General features: G+C 52.8%; 4 protein-coding genes across 6 annotated transcripts; 3 read left to right on the forward strand and 1 right to left on the reverse strand.

The window, feature by feature from the left end:
- Positions 1-1,451: 1,451 nt before the first annotated feature.
- VTN (vitronectin) lies at positions 1,452-4,182 on the forward strand. Its single transcript, XM_004385445.1, has 8 exons — positions 1,452-1,515; positions 1,610-1,729; positions 1,805-2,119; positions 2,199-2,338; positions 2,606-2,762; positions 2,923-3,075; positions 3,555-3,887; positions 4,070-4,182. The coding sequence occupies exons 1-8, from the start codon at positions 1,452-1,454 to the stop codon at positions 4,180-4,182; spliced, it is 1,395 nt and encodes a 464-aa protein (XP_004385502.1).
- A 1,319-nt stretch (positions 4,183-5,501) lies between these two features.
- On the forward strand, positions 5,502-6,425 carry SEBOX (SEBOX homeobox). The gene is given in 6 exon segments (XM_004391221.1): positions 5,502-5,532; positions 5,726-5,886; positions 6,054-6,159; positions 6,162-6,209; positions 6,212-6,373; positions 6,376-6,425. Coding segments are annotated over 6 exon segments (558 nt in total).
- A 1,501-nt stretch (positions 6,426-7,926) lies between these two features.
- TMEM199 (transmembrane protein 199) lies at positions 7,927-12,610 on the reverse strand. 3 transcript variants are annotated; one of them, XM_023739634.1, is made up of 6 exons: positions 12,367-12,610; positions 11,199-11,272; positions 10,825-10,914; positions 10,342-10,384; positions 9,537-9,649; positions 7,927-8,139 (listed from the first exon to the last, which is right to left on the reverse strand). In XM_023739634.1, exons 1-6 carry the CDS (start codon positions 12,575-12,577, stop codon positions 8,134-8,136), a joined length of 537 nt encoding a protein of 178 aa, XP_023595402.1. In that variant the 5' UTR covers positions 12,578-12,610; the 3' UTR covers positions 7,927-8,133. The 3 variants fall into 3 exon arrangements, with proteins under 3 accessions (XP_023595402.1, XP_004385435.1, XP_023595403.1); XM_004385378.2 differs by lacking the exon at positions 7,927-8,139 and adding an exon at positions 8,146-9,239; XM_023739635.1 differs by lacking the exons at positions 7,927-8,139; positions 10,825-10,914 and adding an exon at positions 8,146-9,239.
- A 44-nt stretch (positions 12,611-12,654) lies between these two features.
- On the forward strand, positions 12,655-20,029 carry POLDIP2 (DNA polymerase delta interacting protein 2). Its single transcript, XM_004385379.3, has 11 exons — positions 12,655-12,948; positions 14,276-14,357; positions 15,451-15,548; positions 16,252-16,348; positions 16,490-16,565; positions 16,804-16,911; positions 17,375-17,511; positions 18,343-18,369; positions 18,561-18,686; positions 19,234-19,313; positions 19,893-20,029. The coding sequence occupies exons 1-11, from the start codon at positions 12,788-12,790 to the stop codon at positions 20,005-20,007; spliced, it is 1,107 nt and encodes a 368-aa protein (XP_004385436.1). The 5' UTR covers positions 12,655-12,787; the 3' UTR covers positions 20,008-20,029.
- Positions 20,030-20,917: the final 888 nt, after the last annotated feature.

The raw sequence follows: 20,917 nt of genomic DNA on the forward strand, positions 1-20,917 counted from the left end.
GTGCCACCCAGGCGCTTCTTTCCTTACTAGTGGTTACCAAAAACCAAGTCAGTTGCCTTGAGTGGAATCTGACTTACAGAGACCGCATGTGTTTCAGAGTGGAACTGTGCTCTATAGGGCTTTCAAGGCCGTGACCTTTCAGAGGCAGACTGCCAGGCCTTTCCCCTGCGGCATCTCTAGGTGGGTTTGAATCGCCAACCTTTCAGTTAGTGGTCGAGAACTTAACCATTGTGCCATGCAGGGGCGCCTACTAGTGGTTAGAACAATCATAATAATAACTGTACAACTCTCAAGGACCTTTTATACCTATTTCTCAATGAAGAATCATAACGTCTCTATGGGGTAGGGTTAATGTTCTCATTTTACAATTGAAGTGACTAAGGCCCTTAGAGAAGAGATTGTCCAAAGTCATACTCCCCTCTGATTACAGAACAGAAAAAGTCAGCTGGGAGCCCTGGGGATCACTTCTTCCAGGTGGTAGGAGGATCTCAGGAGGCCTCTGGACTTCCTGAAATTATGCACAAAATCAGACATTCTGTGCCAGTGGGGATTTTCTGGGCATAGGGACTATACTTCTCATGAGAATCTAAAAGTGTGCTGGACTAGCCCACTCCCATTCTTTACAGATGGAGAGACTGAGGGTGGGGACATGGAATGGCCAGTCCAGGATCAGTGGATTCATGGAAAACTCAGGAATCAAATCCACTCCAAAGGGTTAATATTCAGCCAGTGTCCTGTGCTGTGAAGACTAGCTTGGGGAAATCATTGTATCCAAGAGAGAACCAAGAAATCAAACTTTGTTCTTTTGCAATTAAAAAAAAAAAAAAAATCCCCAGACTGTTTACCATCTCTCCACCCACCCTTCCTTTAAATGCCCTAAATATACAAAACATTCACTGGGTGAGCCACCCAGCCAGGGATGCGCCTGATCAAACAAATCATGGATCTATAACCATTTATGGAGAAAATGTGAGGCTAATCCAGGCACTGCACATTTTATCTACTTCAGTTCATGTAATCTCTCAACACTCCATGAGGTAAGTATTATTAGTCTCATTTTACTAAAAAGAAAACCAAGGCTCAGAGAGGTAAAGCAATTTGACCAAGGTTACATAGCCAGTAAATGGCAGAGAGGACCTTCGTTCTGACCTCTACACCCACTGTGCTATTTGAAATGACCCTCAGCTTGGCAAAGATCTCATTTCCCAGCTCTCCCAGGCCCAGGGTTCCAGGAATGTGACCCTTTGCAGTAGCCTGCGGGTCAGGGTACTGGGGGGCTGGGCTGCAGGTTGAGCAAACAGAGCTGCAGAGACGGCAGCTCATCTTCTGTCAGTCCCTCCCTCCTCCCTCCCTCCCAGTCTCCTCCTCTCCCTCTCTTCCTCTTACATCAGAGCTGCGATTTCAGGGAGCTCAGAGCACAGCTTACCAGGCCTGCGGCTGGAGGCCCTGCCATGGCACCCCCCAGACCCCTTCTGATGCTGGCCCTGCTGGCATGGGCTGTTCTGGCCGACCAAGGTGCAGGAGGGTGTTGGTGGCCATCTGGGCCAATGTGGGGTGGGCAAGGGTGACCCGGGCCTTGGCCTTGCCAACTGACACCCCCTCCCCACAGAGTCGTGCAAGGGCCGCTGCACGGAGGGCTTCAATGCTGACACGAAGTGTCAGTGCGATGAGCTCTGCTCTTACTACCAGAGCTGCTGTGCCGACTACATGGACGAGTGCAAGCCCCAAGGTACGTCCAGAGCTATGGTGGGTAGGTCTGGAGTCCCTGCTGCAGCTGGAGACTCACCGCCCTCTCTACCTGCAGTGACTCGCGGGGATGTATTCACTCTGCCCGAGGATGAATATGGAGTCTCTGACTACCGTGAACAGACCGAACACAACGCCAGCATCCACCCACAGCCAGAGAACCCCATCCAGAGCCCTGACCTGCAGCAGCGTCCTGTTCCGAACCTTGAGGAAGAAGGCCCAGAGCCTGAGAGGGTGACCCTAAGGACTGAGGTGGTGGCTCTAGGGCCTGGGACCAGTGACCTAGAGTCCCCAGTGGAGGAGGAGCTGTGCAGTGAGAAGCCTTTTGACGCCTTCACCAATCTCAAAAACGGTTCCCTCTTTGCCTTCCGAGGTGATACCAAGGGCAGTTTTCAGGGGTGGGGGTCTGCCCCAGGAGTGTCCCCTCCCTCACAGAGTCTCCCAAACTCCAGGGCAGTACTGCTATGAGCTGGATGAAAAGGCAGTGAGGCCTGGGTACCCTAAGCTCATCCGAGACGTCTGGGGCATCGAGGGCCCCATTGATGCTGCCTTCACTCGCATCAACTGTCTGGGGAAGACCTATCTCTTCAAGGTGCCAGGCCCAGGGACTGTGGGTCAGGGTGGAGGGCTTCTAGGGAAGAATTGAGAGCTGTTGTGCCAGGGCCACCATGGGCAGGAGGGCTGGCCAGATCCGGGATTCTGTGGGTACGTGGCTGGGGCTCTGTGAGGACAGGGCAGTCTGAGGCTCCCGGTCCTGGGCAACAAGCCTAGAGTTGGGGATAGCTGCCTTGGGGTGGGGGGTTCTGCCCTGTGCCTGGCCAGCTGCCTCCTCATGCTTCTCACCTTCCCTACTCCTTAGGGTAGCCAGTACTGGCGTTTCGAGGATGGTGTCCTGGACCCCGACTACCCTCGCAACATCTCTGAAGGCTTCAAGGGCATCCCGGACAACGTGGATGCGGCCTTGGCCCTCCCTGCCCATAGCTACAGTGGCCGGGAGCGGGCCTACTTCTTCAAGGGTACTCAGGGAGTGGGTGGGACAATGATCAAGCAGTGGAGCAGTCTCACTTTCCCTCAGCACTTCAATGGGGACAGGCCTCCGGTTATGCCCACCCCCCACGCCAGGAGCTCCAGCCCTGTTCCTGCCACCCTCCTGATGCCAGTAGCCTTGTTCCCCAGGGAAACAGTACTGGGAGTACACGTTCCAGCAGCAGCCCAGTCAGGAGGAGTGTGAAGGCAGCTCCCTGTCTGCTGTGTTTGCGCGCTTCGCCCTAATGCATCGGGACAGCTGGGAGGACATCTTTGAGCTTCTCTTCTGGGGCAGATCGCTTGGTACGGAGGGAGGGCAAGTCTTGCTTCCCCCTCAAGCGGGCTGGGGTCCCCTGGGTAGGGGGAGGGCTTGGCTGAGGGGTCTGTGGTTGTGGAACTATCGATCAAGAGCTGTTTGCTCAGTCCAGACTTTGCTTCTGTTGACCTTTGGGAGGTGACTTGGCTCAGCCTGGACCCCTTACCTTGAACTTTGCTTACCACAGCTACGGACACAGCCAGCAAAGGGAGGGCCTGTGGCTTGAGGGGACTAGGGAGGCCTAGGAGGTGGGAGGAGACACCCTGGGATATGATGTAGGGAGGGCAGGGGAAAGAGCACTGGACTGAGAGTCAGAGGCCTGGGTGCTGGGCTCTGCCCCTAGCTGGCTGTGTGTCCTTGGGCAAGGCACAGCCCATTTCTGGGCACCAGATGAACTTTAAAGGCCCTGCTGGAGGGGGCAAGGCCCCAGCTCCCAGGGCCCCTATTAACCCCTTCCCCGCCACAGGTGGTGCCAGCGAGCCCAAGTTCATCAGCCAGCACTGGCCAGGTGTACCGGAGCAGGTGGACGCCGCCATGGCTGGCCACATCTACGTCTCAGGCTCCGCTCCCCGCTCCTCCTGGGCCAAAAAAACCAAGTCTGCACGTCGCAACCGCAAACGCTACCGCTCTCGCCACGGTCGCCGCCGTAGCCGTTACTCACGCCCGCCTATCCGCTCAGCCTGGCAGTCCTGGTTCTCCAGTGAGGAGAGCGGGCTGGGAACCTACTCTGACTACGACATGGACTGGCTGGTGTCTGCCTCCTGCGAGCCCATTCAGAGCGTCTACTTCTTCTCGGGAGGTGGGAGCCCCTGCCACTCCTGTAGCTGGTCTAGCCCAAGGGCAGTGACCCCAGAAAGCCAGGCCCTGAGTCTCCGGCTGCACCGCAGGTCTTCAGTTACCCTTCCAGGAGAGACCCCGAGTCTTCTCTCTCAGGGCAGGAATGGGCAGGTCTCACACATCCTCCCCTGCGTTCTCTTCCAGACAAGTACTATCGAGTCAACCTTCGCACCCGGCGCGTGGACACCGTGAACCCGCCCTACCCACGCTCCATCGACACGTACTGGCTGGGCTGCCCAGCTCCTGGCCACCAGTAGGAACCCGAGTCCACACAGCTGGGCCTTCTGTAGCTCCCTCCTCCCACCTCAATAAAGGTCCCTTGGTCCCGAGCTTAAGACTGCTCTCCTGACTCGGGTGGACAGCCTGGTGAGGGAGGGGAAGCTGGCCTGTCACGATGGGCTGGGAGGGGGGACAGAGAAGGGTCTGTGTGTCCAACCCATGTTGGCTCAGGCCAGCCAATGGACCTGGAAAGCGGTGGACTGGGGAGGACTCCCTGAGAGACAGCCCTCCTCCCCTGCTAAGCAGCCCCCAAACAGCCCCACCAGCAGCTAAGCAGGAGCCTGAAGCCCTTTGATGATGACCAGAAGTTCAAGCCACCGTTCCAGCCCTGGGCATGCTTTGCCCCAGGAGTTGACTAGGGTCTTGGAGGAGAGAGAAGGGGCAGGGAGGTGGATGGCTTCTGGCTTGGCTTTTCTGCCCATCCTGAACCTGAAATCCGGGTAGCTCAGACTCCTGAGCCCTTGGGGGTGTGCTCCCCCAAACCTACCCCTTTCATTCTTTGAGGTCTTTGTCTTGAGTCTTGGGTAGGAGGCGTGAGGTTAGAAGAGAGGGGAGGGCAGGAAATGAAATTCAAACGCATCCCTTCTCTTAGAAAGGTGGTCCAGGGGGCTTGAAGGAAGAGAACACTGTAACAACAAACACCTTTCTTAAAAACCCTCAATTGCACCTGTGGAACCCTTTCTGGGATGACTCCATCCGGGCTTCTGAGGGGTGGGGGAGAAAGGGTAGATGCAGGCAAAGCTCTAAAGCAGGCCCCAGGGCCATCTGGTTGGCCGGCGACATATGGCCCCAGCCCTGCAGGGGGTGGACAGCTCCAGCTCATCTGCTGTCCCCCGTCACTCTTCCCCATCCTGGCCAGCTTCACTAGCCCAGTCTTCTGTCATCAGCTAGGGCTCAATTCGTCCATGACGGCGGCCAGGACCAGGACAGAGCACTGAGGGCTCCAGGGGGTGTGGGAGAGTGGGAGAGCAATCGCTTTGGCTTTCTAGAAGGAGCCTTGGGAAGATTTTCATGAAGTACAGGATTCTGGACACAGGCTGCCAGAGTTTGAAGTACCAGGAGGGAGGCTAGGACCACTTTCCTTAGGGAAGCCCTGAGGGGTAGACGCCACAAAACTTTTGCCCCACCCACACCCCTGTAAGCCTAAACCCTGCCCCTGACCCCTCCCCCTTGGACTGTAAGCCCCTCCCCCAGAGGCGGGGCCAGCCATGCTGACCAGGATAAAACCTGAACCGAGAGGTCTGGTGTGGTCACAGCCCTGGCCTAGCCCACTGGCTCTTCGTCATCTGCTAGCCCCATGGCCAACTGGACTGATGCAGCCACAGCAGGTGATCTGATGGGGAAGGGGTGGGCTGGGTGAGGATGTGGGGAAGGGTGTGATGGGGGAAAGGAGTGGGGTGGTGGGGCTTCAGGGTCTTTTGAGGGCTTTGAGTCGGAGGTGGGGGTGAGGATGGGAGGGGGTGGAAGCAGAAGGCTGCTGCAGGGAATTGACTGCTTGGCTTGACTGCCACCGGCCCCCAGGTCGTGCCCGGGGACTGGATTCCCACCGGAGGAAGCGGACCACTTTCAGCAGAGGGCAGCTGCTGGAGCTGCAGCGGGTGTTTGCAGCACTGCCTTATCCTGACATCAGCACCCATGAGCGCCTGGCCCAGGTGACCCGTCTCCCTGAGGGCAAGATCCAGGTGAACTGTGACTCCCTCTCGGACCTGGGGTACACCTGCACAGCTAGCTTCTGAGCTTGACCCACAGCCCTTTCTCTTTGGGTATCGAGCCTCTAGGTTCTGCTTTCTCTGTTCCTGGGGGTTGGGGGTGCTGGAGCCAGAAAAGACTCCCTGTTCTTCCCTACCAGGTGTGCTCCCAGAACCACTGGGCCAAGAAAATCAAGAATAGAAAGCTGGAAGGCCTAAACCCCAGGCCTGAGGTCACCCCTCCCCGCAAGAGCTCCTGTTCTCTCCCACTCTTCAGCAGCCCTGCGAGCCCCGCAGACTGGGACAGCCTCAACCCTCCAACAGCACACCTCAGTGTGTTCACACTCCTCCTGTCCAGCTCCTAGCCTGGGTCCAGGGCAGGGCTGGGCAGGGGCTAAAGCTGCAGCCCCATGGGGACTGGCTGGGGCTTCAGAGGCCCACCCTTCTTTGAAGGAAACTACTCCCCAGACCTCACTGGGCAGCCTGACCTCATCTATGCCTCGGCCGTCATCACCAACCTGGACCACTCCTAATCTAGGCCCAGAGCTTGCAAGACCCCTCCTCTGGCTCCTCTAACCCACCCTAGGCCTGCCCCTCCTAGGACTTAGCACAGAAATGGGTCCCCTGCTCCCTCCTTTGACAAGTGGAGACCACTTGGCAGATTTGGGGTGGGTATGGGTACACCAGCAATGGGTTTTGGTATCGCTGTCATCTGTAATACCGACTAATCCCCAAATAAAACTCCAACTCTGCATCTTAATCTGGATTGTTGTGTGCAGCAATGAATAGAAATGGGAGACATTTGCTTTTGAATTTGACCCCCATCACCCAATCCTGAAATACAGCTGGGTTCCACAGATCCTGGGTGGAGAGCTATTACCCAGCCTTCTGCTGGGATTACAGGGAAAGTCAATTTGCAGATTTAGGGCTCTGATCGACAGACCCTGGGGCAATGGGAGCCTCTGCTGGCACGCGTGGCCTGCTCCCAACCTCTCTGGTTCCATGGCACTCCAGCTGCCTCCACCCTGTAGCTTCTCTGCTACATAAGCTTGGCAAACCTCTAAAACTCTTGTGAGCCTGGAAAATGGGGATGGTAATGCTTGTCTCCTCTCCATATGGGGAATGCGATGAGATAATGTAGGTAAAGTGCTTCACGGCATGTGTGCCGCATTTTTAGGGCTCTCAATGTTAACACTAATTTCCTTTCCATACAGCAGGCCAGGAGAAGGCTGGCCCCAAACTTCTTATTCCTCTGACCGCTTGCCAAGCACTCCCCTCTCCCAGGGAAGCCCTGGACCCAAGGTGCATTGAAGAAAGCGTGGTATGGTGAGACAGAGGGTGGCTGAGAAGACAGAGCTCCCTTCTCTGTGATGGGAAGTGGAAGACAGGCCATTCAGTTCCCATTTCTAACTTGCTGCCCTTGCAGAGAAACCATCTAGCACACTGGGCTGTTTCCTCCTCACTAGGCAGTGCGAGATCTTTTCTCTCTCTATCCCTGGAAGCTAGCACAGTGCCTGGCATGTAAAGGAGATCTTAGTAAGTGCTCAATGCCACAGATGCCTGCTGCTTGTAGGTCATGCAGAGCTGCTATAGCCACAAGTAGTCCTGCCCTCAAAGGTATGTGGGAGTAGAAGGTTGGGATCAGGTACAGACCTCATCCTAATGAAAGGTGCAGAGAGGGGAGGCAGGAGCTGGGGGAAGTGGCAGGAGGGGGAGATGGGAGGACCACCTCACAGATATCATGCTGGAAAATGAGCCCCCTAGGTTCAGAGGCACTCAAAATACACAGTGGCCGCAACAATGGACTCGAGCAGACCAATGATCATGAAGATGGCACAGGACTGGGCAAAGTTTCGTTCTGTTGTACATGGGGTCACCATGAGTCAGAGGTGACTAGATGCCAACTTACAATAACGATTACGAGCAGACTCTGAACAATTCTCGTAACTATAGAAATGTCTGTTGTTTGTCACAGGATTTGAAATAAGAATACAGTGGATACAATAAATATTTATTAGATAAATAACTACTGCCGATAACCTTCTAAGTGCCCTATGCAGACTCTATCATCACAACACTAATGTAAGTTCTCAGAAGTGTAACACTACAGAGACTTCAGGACAACCAAGGAGTCCTTGGCTCCATTTATCAGACGAAGGGCCACAAACCGGTCATTTCATCACGCTCAGCCTCAGTTTTGTCTTCTGGAAAAGGGGCCTACATCATTTCTTTTTCCAACCTTCAGGACTGTTGTGAAGACCAAAGGCAACCATGTAACACAATGCGTCAACTGTGGGCATTTACGTGTAATTTTTTGTATTTACCCAAACACGTTTAAGAACCCACATAAGATATACTGCATTAGACTTATGTATACCAGTATGTACGTTCATATTATACATAGTTGAAGTTTGAAAATAGTCCCTGTCTACAAAGAACAGGTCCTCTTTATTAACTGAGACAATCTCCAATAGATATAATCCCCCCATATGCAAACACATGGAATTTTGCAATTAAAAGCAGACATACTGTTTAGCCACCTGGATTGTTTTCAATTTTGGAAGCAGAGCAAAGTGTGTTTGGAAGGAGGGTTGGTGAGTGGTAGAGACTGGCAGAAGCATGTAGAAAATCAGAAAAAGGCAAGTAGACAGAGAGAGAAGGATGAAGATCAAAACTACAATTCTGAAAAGGTAGCTGCCTTGCTTCCAGTTTCACCATCCTGTACCAACCCTTCTTTCTCTTGTTCAGCATCCTCTGATCAGTCCCTCTTTCAGCACAAACTGGAGAAAGGAGACCCTTTCTGCTTTTGGGAGGCCTTCCGACCTAAATTTCAGATCTGCATCAGGGACACGTGTACAAAGGATGACAACTGATCTGTGCACTTGGGTAAGTTCAAGGCGGTATGGTCTACTTCTGGGAAGGTTTAGATTCCATTTACTCCCAATGGAAAAAAACCAGCCCCAGGAGTGCTCAGAACGGGCTGGAGAAGGCAGATAGGGCACCAGATTCAGGAGACGGTACTGACAGCTCAGTCCTCTGAGTTTAAAGATGTGTTGCTTGAGTCCCCTCCACTTCTCAGACCTCTGGAAATTCATGGATGATAGGGCTCCCCAAAAGGAAGAGCAGGTGGCCTGGCCCTCTCACTTACTGGAGCTTAGAACAAAGCACCTGATGGGCTGACTGAGAGTGACAGGAAGCTGGGAGCTTGAAGGCCCCCAAAACTTTTCCAGACATTGAAGATGAAGCACCAGTTACAGCTCTCCCAACTCGCCTTCCATCGCCCGTACCATGACATACAGCTCGGCCAGGCCCACCACAGAAGCGACGATCAATGCAGCAAGTACCCGCTGGAGACGGGGAGGACCAGGCTTAGGGGATGCAGGCTAGCACTCAGCTCTGCAACCCCAACACCTTTATCAAGGATGGAAAACACCCCAACCCAGTTCTTAAGTTTGGCAGGTGGAAGAGAGGATCTGGCTTCTCTTGGGGTTATTATCCACCCCATGATTGCTGGGAAGCTCAAATGATCCTTCTTGTTTATTGTATAAACATTCATTCAATTTCTGACCTATGCAAGGCATACATCCTCCCTTTCCCATTAACAGCCCCTTCTGGGGCACCCGCCCTGCCCAGTGCCTACTCACCGAGGCCATTTCTGTGAAGATATACTGGCTTCCAAGGTAGGTGCAGACAAAGGCAGCTACCACCGTGACAATGAAGTTGAAGATGGTGATGACCAGAGCCTTTACCGACCTCACTTTGAGGAGGAGCCCAGAGAAGAAATCTTTAGGTCAACATTCTTCAGAGCCCCTCTGATCTCATGGCTGCCTCCCCCATTAACTGGTTCCCCTCAAAGTACAAGCTCGAATAACATAATGGTTAAGGTTACATGTCAGCTTGGCTAGGCCATGATTTTCACTGGTCTGGCAGATATTATGTAATCATCCTCCATTTTATGATCTGATGTGAGCAACCCATCAGCTGAAAGGGGAGTTTCCTCAGGGGTGTGGCCTATATCCAATATATATGGATGTTCTGGCAAAGCGCTCTCGCTCCCTTGTCATCCCTTGACCTCTGGTTCCTGGGACCTGAGGTCCTGCTGCCTGACCTGCAGATTTTGGATTTGCCAGCTCCTGCAAGCCCACGAGCCAGCAGCCTGCTGCCTGACTTACAGATTTTGGGTTCCTTGGCCCGTTACCACGTGAGTCAGGAAAAGCCTCCAGCCTGCCACTGACCCAAGGATTTGGGACTTGCCAGCCTCCACAACTGCATAAGCGATTTCCTTGAAATACATCTCTCTCTTTATTTATATGTGTGCTTCACTGGTTTTGCACCTCCAGAGAACCCAGACAAACAGCTCCAGTTAAAACACAGAGCACTGGGGTGGGAAGGAGTTCTGTGATCCACCCCAGGGAGAGGCTTTAGTAGCCTGATTTCCTGGTATCTCACCTTCCTTTCCCAGGTCACTCAGAGTCCCACCATGCCTTGAATCCTGGGAAAAAGGAAAAGCAGATGATTTCAGAATGGAAGCTCAGAGGCAGCCCAAAGAGTACCCACTTGTAGTCTTGCTTAATCCTCCCTATTCCCCTACACATTCACTCTGCTTTTTCCATGGATTCTTTTTGTCTAGAACCAGTTTGTCTCTTCCCTGGACCACAGATCATGCATTTCAGGGAAAAGGCATAAGCTCTCAGTAACCATCTACTCCCCTCCTGCTCTAGGGCAGGAGCATGCCAGAGAACAGTAGGGAGCCCTGCCTATAACTATTATGAATCAGTCACCATTTGAACCCAGAGTTCCAATGAATAAGTTGGGAATATATTTGGTGTATGTGCAGCACAAAGCGCCTATGATCTCTGAATAGTATATACATCATGTTTCCATGTTTCTTTCTTCCCTCTGTACCTCTTCCCAGTGTAGGGCTACCCCTACCTGGCAGGTGATATTACGGGTGATCCGCTTATATTCCTCATTGGCCAGCTGTATCTTAATCTTCTCCAACCGGGCAACTAATTCTGGGTTCTGGGGCAGAAAAATCAAATGAGAAGAGTTGTATCTCCAGCTTGCTAGAAAGTATGTCACAATCATTGGTTCCAAGGGGCTGAGGGTGCCAGGACACCCATGTATCAGCTCTGCCTTCACTCCAAGCTGTCAATCCGGGAGGACAATATCTGTTTTCCCCCACCCCTGTTCCCAAGGATTTAAAAGGCAAAGTTTTGAGCTCAAAAGCTGATTTTTAAATTCAAGTATCATGAATAAGCTCAACTTAGCCAATGCCCATTCTCACAAATATATCCCTTACGTACCCGCGGAGGCTTCACAACCTCTGGGAGATAGATTTCACTGCCTTCCAGGAGCTCATGAAGATACAGCGTGGAGTCTGGGAATAAAAGGTTTCCACAACACAGTGATCCAGAGCTGAGGCTGAGGGATTTACATCAGAGAAGAGTCTAGTTCTTCTATTCTTTCTACAAAAATAAAACATGGCCACTACTATATCAATCCTTCTCCAGGATCATTTTCACTTGGTAAGAATCTAGGACAATTCCACATAAGCCGCTCCTGGTGCTGCACAGCTGACTCTGTCAGTTCTCAATTATCCTGCCCATGTCATGACTAACGTGTAAGCTATTTACATTTGCCTGTGAGTTAGGTCATTTCTATGGCCACACAGACCTAAACAGTTTAGGTCACAGTGATGCCAAATACTCAGGACCCTGGATTAGCTTACCTCTTTATAAGGTCCTTCTCAGTACCAATAGTTGGGGAGTCTACCTTTTGTTTCCAGCTAGGCTGCGTTAATACTGGCAAAAGATCTTAGATGCCAGCTTGTCCTATTTCCTCTCTTTGCAGATAAGGAAACTGAGGCTCAGGGTGGGAAATGACTATTCCAAGGGAAGTCAGTGGCAAAGCTAGGACTAGAACTCAGATGCTATTCCTAGTCCAGATCTTTCTGCATTCTGCATGGCTTTCTTCCTCCTATCTAAAAACAAAAACACAAAACAGAATAACGAAGAACTGACAACTCTTGCTTTTAAGATGAAAAGAAATCGAGATTCCCCAGGAGGACAAGGTTACTACGCTACGGTGGTTCCTAATGTGGCCTGAAAGGAAGAAACTGAACCTGTGAGGTGATATTGGGTCAGAACTTGGACTTCCTAAGGGGCAAGGGACTCTACAGTGTACCTGATAGGGGAGACTCTCAAGAGGACAGAAACTGCACAAGTAAATTTTGTCATCTCACGAAGAATTCCCAGAGGAGCTGGGAAGAGAGTTGGTGGCACTAAGGTTTATGAGGTGACCCTGTTGTATGCAGGGTCGCTATGAATCGGAACCGACTCGACGGCACCTAACAAGTATTGGCGAGACAGATGTTCGGGGAGGGGGGGGCGAAAGAGAGTGATGGAAAACGATCTCAACAAGGAGAAGACTTTGAAAACAAGGAGGCGCCCCGGACTGGACGCTGGGGCTCACCCCTTTGTCTCAGGTGCTGGTGCAGATCCCGGATCAGACCGAAGGAAACCAGGGGTCGGGGGTCACCGGGGCTATCATCGCTCTTGTGCTTCTTCCGCAGCGCGGCTTCAAGTTCGACTCGCAACTTCCGAGGCAGCTGCTCTGGCTCCAGCTCCCCACCGGCGCCCAAAGCGCGAACCAACCGCTCACCAGCCACCAAAGAAGACGCCATGTCTATGCGACTCTCTGGTCAGGTGACCCCGACCCGCGACTTCCGCCTGCCATGCGCCGGAAGAACCACAGAGCTCGCGGGAGAGGGCGAGGCAGGGCAGAGGGCCAGGGGGCGGGGCGCGGCGAGGGGCAGTGTGGGGCCGGGGCGGAACGCCGCCTGGCCGCGGGTTGGGTCGTGTGTCAGCAAGCCGAGCGGGCGCTCTGGTGGGACATGGCGGGCTGTGCAGCCCGGCGGGCCCTGGCCGTGGGAAGCCGCTGGTGGTCACGGTCGCTGACCAGGGCCCGGGAGCCGTGGCCGCTCTGTGCAGCGGGTGGAGCTGGGTCCTTCCCGCCAGCGGCAACCACGACGACACGGAGGCACCTCTCGTCCCGGTGAGGGACGGAGCGAAGGGGCAAGGGGACCTGGCTTGAAGCCCAGGAAGCGGTGTTCCCGGCCCGTGAGGAAGCCAGAAGGCCGGGCCTGCACCAGGCTGTCTGAGGGTGACTGGAGTTCACCCCGGGAGAGGGTCCCGAGCAAGGCGCGGAACTGCGCCGCCTGGGACGTGTGCCGAGAGCAAAGAAGGGAACGTGGCCCAGAGTCCCGAGTTGTGTGGTGACCGACTCTGAGGGAGAACAAGTAACTCTCCCAGGCAGAATTCCACCTCACCGGCTGGGGGGCCCCCGAGCACTGCTGTTAGTGGCCAGCCTTTTAATTCAGGCTTTTGACATGAACTCCCAGCCCCCACGAATGGGTCAGGGCCTCAGAAAGATGCTGGAGATGGGAAACAGTATCTCAGGTCTGGGCCCTGCGTGGGTTCTAGGTTTCAGTGAGACACTGGGGAGACGAATTCTCTCTATGTGACTTGGGGAAGGGGATTTGAGCCCTTGGGGATGGTGTCTCTGGGGATGGGGCAGGTTGGTCAGATTGGGGCCAAAGGATCAAAACGAGGAAGCATAAAGTTCACATCTCCAAAATAGTAAGAATCGTAGTGCTTTCAAGGTCCCCTAGAGGAACAGCCCTATCCAGAGACCTGAACTTTTAGTGGCTGAGATTAGAAATATATTGGGGAGGGATGGTAACTATTTGCAACTTAAGACCCCTGTGAAAATTGATGTAAATCTGAAGAAAAACTGCCTTGAGAGGCTACTGGGGTGTACAGTAGGAAATGTAGAGATGGCTAAACCCTTCAAGGGCAGGGTGAGGGCTACAGTTTAGAGGGGGAGAAGGACATGGAATTATGACACAGAACAAATATTTATTGAGCATCTCTTATACAGTAGGCTCAGGGGAGTACAGGCCAATCAGACACAGGCATTGCTCCCAGGGAGCTTAAGAGTTCTAATGGAGATATGTCAGGGACACAACTGAAATGCAAGGTGGGAGGGACAGGAGAGTGGGTCGGGAAGAAATGGAGGTGAAGGGCACATATGAGTGGGCATGAGAGGAGGAATGCTGAGAGTGAAGAGAGAAGTGACCTGGGAGCAGTTCCCACACCGAGAGCTTGGGGAGGTTTGATCACGCAGGGGCCTGTGGCTGGACCTCCAAGGAGGAAAGGCAGAAACTCTGTGGTGTAGTTTGGCAGGACCCTTCCCTGCTTCAGCTGGCTCCATTTCTATGCTCATTGCTTTCGCCGTGCAGCATTCTAGTAGCTTTTTCTGATGGATAAATACCGTTACCGTCTCAGCTTTTCAGTTGCTTGTTCTTTTTCTTCCTAATCAGAAACCGACCGGAGGGCAAAGTTTTGGAAACAGTCGGTGTGTTTGAGGTGCCAAAACAGAATGGAAAATATGAGACTGGGCAGGTGAGTGCTGGGCTGGGTCATCTTTTATTTTTCCTGATGTGCCCTGCTTCTAAACAGACTTGGATTTGGTCACAGGCCTGAATGTTACGGTTTTCTGCTAGGCGTTTGGTGCCAGATCAGAACCACTAATCTTTCAAGATGGGTTTTGTTTTCCTGGATTTGGAGTGTCAGTGGGTTCTCTTTCCCAGTTAGTATGTCCACAGATGCTTTGGACTATAGTGAGGAGAGAACCCAGTGGATGCAGAGTCCTCTCGTGTAGTGGATGGTGGGAAGCCAGTGGAGGGAGCTTTCAGAAAACGAAACCTTTGATGCTTGGTCGTAGCTGAACTGGCTGTAGTGTGGTGAGCTCTGGGTCTGCGGAACTTCTGTGTCAGCTACATGCTGCTTGGCTGAGGCAGATTCAGGCCCTTTGTAGGTAAGGAAGGAGTCCTGGTGATGCAGTGGTTAAGAGCTTGGCTGCTAACCGAAAGGTCGGCAGTTTGAAACCACCAGTCATTCCACAGGAAAAAGATGTGACCGTCTGCTTCCATAAAGATTTACAGTGTTGGAAACTCTATGCAGTTCTGCTCTCTCATACAGGGTTGCTGTGAGTCGGAATTCGACTCAATGGCAATGGGTTTGGTTTTTGGTTTGGTAGATAAGGAGGGCTCATTTGTTTAATTAATTAATTTATTATTTTGGTATGCCTACAGTGGACCAGGCATGGTTTATTGCAGTTAAATCAGAAAGCAAGGTAGACATAGTTCTTGCCTTCATGGAGTTTATAGTCTAGAAAGGAATAAAGATAGGCAAATGGACAACGGCTCCACATGGTGCTAAGTGGAGGAGAGTCAGGTCAGGGAAAGCTTCCTAGAGGAAGTGATATAAGCTGTAATGTAAAGGATAGGTAGAAGTCAGCCAGGTGAAGTGGGGTAAGAGTGTTCCAGCCAGAGACTGAGGCCTGGAGGGAAGTTGTCTGGGTTGATCACAGAGTTCAAGGGGGAGAGATGCAAGAGCTTGAGCTAGAGTTGTCTGCACCTGTGCTGCTTTGTGGTCCAGGCCCTGGATGTGTGTGACAGACAGCAGATTCACCGAGGCCTCCCTTTCCTCCCAGCTTTTCCTTCATAGTGTTTTTGGCTACCGAGGTGTCGTCCTGTTTCCCTGGCAGGCTAGACTGTATGACCGGGATGTGGCTTCTACAGCTCCAGAAAAGTAAGTTTCTTGTCTCTGTGCCTCACAGTATCCTCAGAAGTAGGCCTGACTCATGGCCTGAAGGGATGGCAGGCATATGTCATTGGGGCCCCAGAGGCAAAGACAGCATCCTCCTGGGTCTTGAGACCGGCCCCAGAGCACTTTTCTGGCACTGATACCCATGGAGACAAAAGTCGGAGTGCCAGAACAGTCTTAAGCCAGAGTGTCCCTTCAGGCCTCCCTAGGATGCTCTCCTAAGCTACTCTCAGTTTTCTCTATGATAAGCACCCGAGAGAGCATTTAGGGGACCAATCTTCTTGATGTCAGTTAGAATCTTTTCTTTACTTTCATATCATTGCTAGAATACATTTAAGGAAAAAAAAATGTCAAGCTCCATGAAATGATCACAGAAAGCCCCTGGGATGTGAGAAGAGTGGGGTCCTCTGGGCACAGGGGACTGAGGCAGTAATTTGGTTTCTCAACACGGCCTTCCTCTTCCATTAGGCATCCAGACAGCAAGACAAATGATGACTGTGCCATGGGTCCTCTGTGCTCCACTGTTTGCCCTGATAGGGGAGCAGCCGGCCTGAGGTCTTGCTGAGCAGGTCCCCAGGCGGTGCTAAAGCACATTTAGATCAGGCAAAATCCTGCTTAGGTGAGACCGTGGTAGGAGTGGCTTCCTTTTCTCACAGGGTGATCTTGGGCTTCTTCTCCCACCCTACAGAGCAGAGAACCCTGCTGGCCATGGCTCCAAGGAGGTTAAAGGCAAAACTCACACTTACTATCAGGTGCTGATCGACGCCCGAGACTGTCCACATATAGTACGTAAGCAAGATGGCTGAGCCTGACGTTCCTTTCTAGGGGAAAGACCTGAACCATGATGGGGACAAAGGGAGGGAGAAGGGGTCAAACAGAGGGTTGAACAGTGGCCAAGAAAGCCCCTGACTCACTTCTTGCCTTAGTCGCAGAGATCTCAGACAGAAGCTGTGACCTTCCTGGCTAACCATGATGACAGCCGGGCCCTCTATGCCATCCCAGGTGAGTGGTGAGCTTCTGGGTGGTGTCTGTCAACGAGGGATCTAGTGGGTCTTAGGGAGAGGATTCTGATGCCTTTCTGATATTCTTTCGTCTGCTAGGAGGGATCATAGATGCTGAGAGGAATCTTGCCAGGATCATCTTATTCTGGGACAAGACCAGGAATTGTTTGTTTCTTCTCAGCCCCGTTCCTCTCCTCTGCTGTGTGAGTTTCACTGGTCTCTTTGCCTCTCTGTGCCAGGCCTCGACTATGTCAGCCATGAAGACATCCTCCCCTACACCTCCACTGATCAAGTTCCCATCCAGCACGAGCTCTTTGAAAGATTTCTTCTATATGACCAGACAAAAGGTAATCTCTTTCGAGAATGTGGAATGGGAGGGCCCGTTTTTCATAGACAGCATCATAGAAATAATTCCAAAGCTATTTCCATAACTGTATTCAAGCCTTCCACCCACCTGTCAGATGGCTGTTAGCTCCTCCTTCTGATATGAAAACCAAGGTTCAGGGATGAGAGGGAGTGCCCCACGCTTGCTAGTTGGTGGCAGAGCGAGGTCTAAAAACCAGGGCTCCTAACTCCTAGTCCAGTTCCCTTCCCATGAAATCATACTACCTCCTCAGAGCTTTTTCTTGATGGGCTGCTCTATGCCTCCTTTTGGCCCGTGCTTTTGCTTCATGTCTGGGTATCCTGCTGGCCTGGGCTGCCTGTGGGAAGGGTTTTCTAGGAGGAGCAATTGGAGAGTGCCCCACATGAAGAGCCTGGGTGCAACGATCTGGACTGTGGCCTGGACTGACCAGTCGTCTCTTGCCCTAGCACCTCCTTTTGTGGCTCGGGAGACATTACGGGCCTGGCAGGAGAAAAACCACCCCTGGCTGGAGCTCTCCGATGTCCACCGGGAAACAACCGAGAACATCCGTGTCACCGTCATCCCCTTCTACATGGGCATGAGGGTATGTGTCTAGCCTGGCCTCTTCCCTCTGGGCTAGGTCCCCAGATTCTGGGTGGTGTGCCCAGTGTGACTGCTGGGTGGGTCCTAACTTTCAGCTGTGTCCTGTGGTTCTGCTCCCAAGTGCTGCATGTGTCGGGCAGCCTCTTGGCAATGGCTGACACCAAAACCCAGAGGAGGGAAACCCACAGGTACCGATGCCTCTCACTGCTACCAGAAATGACTCCTCGGGCTGACTCTTCCCTTCTTTCATTCTGGTTCAAAGGGAGCCATGTTTATGAAGAAAATACACATACTTGTTTAAATCAGTGTAGGTTGGGCTTCATACTTTTGTACGTTAGTCAGACATTTATTGAGCTGTTTTCTTGCTTGACTGTAAGCTACGCCTCGGGGATACAAATATAAATGAAACACTATTCCTGCCTTCCAGGAGCTCATGTTAGTGGAGAAGACCCAAATAAAACATGCCAAATATTGTAATAAGGGAGGGCTGCGTGGGGGCAGAGGTGCTGGCCAGCAGCCTGGGCCAGGAGTGCTGGGGCGGGGGCTGGCAGGAGGGTGGTGAGAAAGGTAATAAACCTGTAGGAGATTTCGGTTGGTAGCTAGCTCTTTTGGTGAACTTGACAGGATGAGGAGGAAGGAGCCAAGGGATGGGCCCTGGGGAGGCTGCCTCCCGTGGGCTTATGAACCTAGTTCAGTCATCACCATCATCCCACAGATCGTGCAGCTTTGCTGTCTCTGTAGCCTTCCTGGAATAACTCCATTGGAGAGATGCTGACTGGAACAGACTTAGTCCTACTCTCTGGGACTTAAATTCTTTGTGTTTTTCCCCTAGGAAGCTCAGAATTCCCACGTCTACTGGGTGAGTGTCTCCCTCAGGGTGGTGGAGGGGAGCCCGGGAGGTGTGCCTCGGGGGTCAGGGTGGGAGGTGTGGCCGGCAGAGCCGGGCAACGCTTGTTAGCCTTTGTTGCCTCTTGCTGTCCACAGAATTCTGGGTGGGTTAGCCCAAGGTCTGGTTCTTTCTCAGACATGAACTCTTCCCCACCCCTTCAGTGGCGCTACTGTATCCGCTTGGAGAATCTCGACAGTGACGTGGTCCAGCTCCGGGAGCGGCACTGGAGGATATTCAGTCTGTCCGGCACCTTGGAGACAGTGCGAGGCCGAGGGGTGGTGGGCAGGGTGAGCACCACCGGGCCAGTAATGTCCAGCTTCTGGTCCTGCTGAGCAGGGGTCTGGGGTTAGATAGCATGGGTGCAAGTTCTGGCTGTTATTTACTAGCTGCATAATTTAGGGCAAGTTATTTAACCAAATACTCAATTTCTTATTGCTAAAATAGGTATCATACCTATTACCTTGTGATTGGTAGGAGGATTAAATTAGCAAAGGTTCGCAGAGCACCAGGCGTGCTATCTGGCACTCAGGCACTTGACAGTGTCCCCTTTCCTTGATAGGCACTAGAAGTGGCACAGTAAGAGTAGGTCCTGTAACACCTTTGCCCAGTGCCTCAGACGTTCGGTCTGAGATGATCTTTCCCAGAATCAGAAAAAAAGGCCCATGGTCACTGGGCCATGCTGTGGGAGGAGGTACTGAGGGGCAGTCACTGTGGGAGTGCCTAGAGTGGCAGGCTGAGATGGTGGTGGTGAACTGGTGGTCAGCCTGTGGCCCGCAGGGTGCAGGGAATGTGACCCTGGGACCTAGCCCGACCCTTTTCCCTGAACCCTCGCAGGAGCCAGTGTTATCCAAGGAGCAACCCGCATTCCAGTACAGCAGCCACGTCTCCCTGCAGGCTTCCAGTGGGCACATGTGGTAAGTGAGCATGCGCTGGGCAGGGCAGCTCAACTCTACAGAAACAAGCTGCAGGTCAGAAAATGAGGGAGGGCCACCCATTTGTCCTCATAGCCTGGGGTTAACGCTGTGCCAAGTTAAGCCGTGAGATGGGGCCTTACCTGCTGTTCACTGTTGTATGGGACTTGTCTGGTTTTTTATGACTGCCTGTTTTCCAGTTTTCTCTGATTTGTAGACCAATGGCTTAGGCCAAAGGACGCTGATGACCTGTGGCTGCACTGGGTTGCCCATGTAGTTGGGTTTTCCTCCTGGAGTTTCACTCCTTAGCCTGGAAGTTCAGTCAGGTAGCTTATTTAGTGCGCCTCTAAAGGCCAGACCAGGATAGCCGTGCTTCTTCTCTTCCTGTAGGGCTGGGAGGGGCTGTTAAGTTCTTGCTTCTCTTAGGTCTCTAGACCAGTGTCATCCTGTCATGAGCCCGGCAGAAGTGAGTCAGGCCTGCATCATCCGGCCTGTGGTTCAAGCTGAGGGCATGGGGATCTCCAGATCCCCAGGAGAACCTCAGCCCGACTCCTGCTAATCCAGCTCCTCTCTGACCCGCAGGGGCACCTTCCGCTTCGAGAGACCTGATGGCTCCCACTTTGATGTCCGGATCCCTCCCTTCTCCCTGGAAAGCAATAAAGATGAGAAGACACCGCCCTCAGGCCTTCACTGGTAGGCCAGCTGAGGCCCCGAGCGCCCAGGCTCGGCCCTGCTGCAGGAGAGTTCTCATCCCGCAACTGTTGCAGAACTCTCTCCCCGTCACGGAGCACAGTGGGTCTCTTAATCGTTTGCGCCATTTGATTCTGAGTTTTTTGTGAGGTAACTGTTTCCTCCGGAAGATCCATGTAGGACTCCTCCAAGGCTGGCCTCCCCATAAGCCCTGCCTACACTGTGTCCCAGTAAACCTATCTACCAGGAACTGTTTTGTGTTCAGCTGCCGCAGGCTTGGAGGAGCTTCCTGGCCTGTCACGCCAGTTATTTGAATGTGAGGTTTGCTCTGTAAACCAGTGCATGCCTGGCCACCCTCACCATTTCTCTTGCCAGGGTCTCAGGCTCCCCTGCTGACCTTTCCTTCTTTCCCTTCCAGGGAGCTGCCCCCTCCTGAGGCTGGGGGCTGGCTGGACCACTTCCAGGGTCACTGTGCCTCACCTGGTGGGGTAGGGGCTAGGCTGGACTCCTCTTTACCTTCTGCCAAGTACACAGGCAGGTGCCAGCATCAGGTCAGAGGAGTGGCCTGGCTTTTAGCATCGACCAACCACTGCCATCTCTAGCTTCCCCAGGCGTGGAGAGGAGTGAGGCCAGTTGGGTTTCCATGAGCAACGGACTTGCTAGCTGTGAGCCTGACAGTCAAGCACCCAAACCACAAAGGCAGGGATTCTGCTGAGGAGCCGCTTTAGGTATGGATGGTGACTAAGCCAAGCCACTTTCTGAGCTGCTCTCAGATCCCCAAGGGTTGGATTGAGTTGTACTGCATTTTGCCCCGATTCTGACAAAGTTTTAGGGAGAGGGCAGGGATACGTAGAATAGGACTGAAGGTGTCCTACCCCGACCAGTGTGACTGTTTAACAGAGGTTATTTTATTCTTG

The sequence above is a fragment of the Trichechus manatus genome, unplaced genomic scaffold (assembly GCF_000243295.1).
Source record: "Trichechus manatus latirostris isolate Lorelei unplaced genomic scaffold, TriManLat1.0 scaffold00138, whole genome shotgun sequence".
Classification (NCBI taxonomy): Eukaryota; Metazoa; Chordata; class Mammalia; order Sirenia; family Trichechidae; genus Trichechus; species Trichechus manatus.

Bases quoted from the DNA above. Each gene is read 5' to 3' on its own strand.
- VTN (XM_004385445.1), top strand. From the start codon at position 1,452: ATGGCACCCCCCAGACCCCTTCTGATGCTGGCCCTGCTGGCATGGGCT. The intron at 1,516-1,609 runs GTGCAGGAGGGT...CCCTCCCCACAG, and splicing joins GGCTGTTCTGGCCGACCAAG to AGTCGTGCAAGGGCCGCTGC. The intron at 2,763-2,922 runs GTACTCAGGGAG...CTTGTTCCCCAG, and splicing joins GCGGGCCTACTTCTTCAAGG to GGAAACAGTACTGGGAGTAC.
- POLDIP2 (XM_004385379.3), top strand. From the start codon at position 12,788: ATGGCGGGCTGTGCAGCCCGGCGGGCCCTGGCCGTGGGAAGCCGCTGG. The intron at 14,358-15,450 runs GTGAGTGCTGGG...CTTTCCTCCCAG, and splicing joins GAAAATATGAGACTGGGCAG to CTTTTCCTTCATAGTGTTTT. The intron at 17,512-18,342 runs GTATGTGTCTAG...TTTTTCCCCTAG, and splicing joins CCTTCTACATGGGCATGAGG to GAAGCTCAGAATTCCCACGT.
- TMEM199 (XM_004385378.2), bottom strand. From the start codon at position 12,577: ATGGCGTCTTCTTTGGTGGCTGGTGAGCGGTTGGTTCGCGCTTTGGGC. The intron at 10,385-10,824 runs GTAGGGGTAGCC...CCTTTTTCCCAG, and splicing joins CCCGTAATATCACCTGCCAG to GATTCAAGGCATGGTGGGAC. The intron at 9,240-9,536 runs GTGAGTAGGCAC...CCCCGTCTCCAG, and splicing joins TCTTCACAGAAATGGCCTCG to CGGGTACTTGCTGCATTGAT.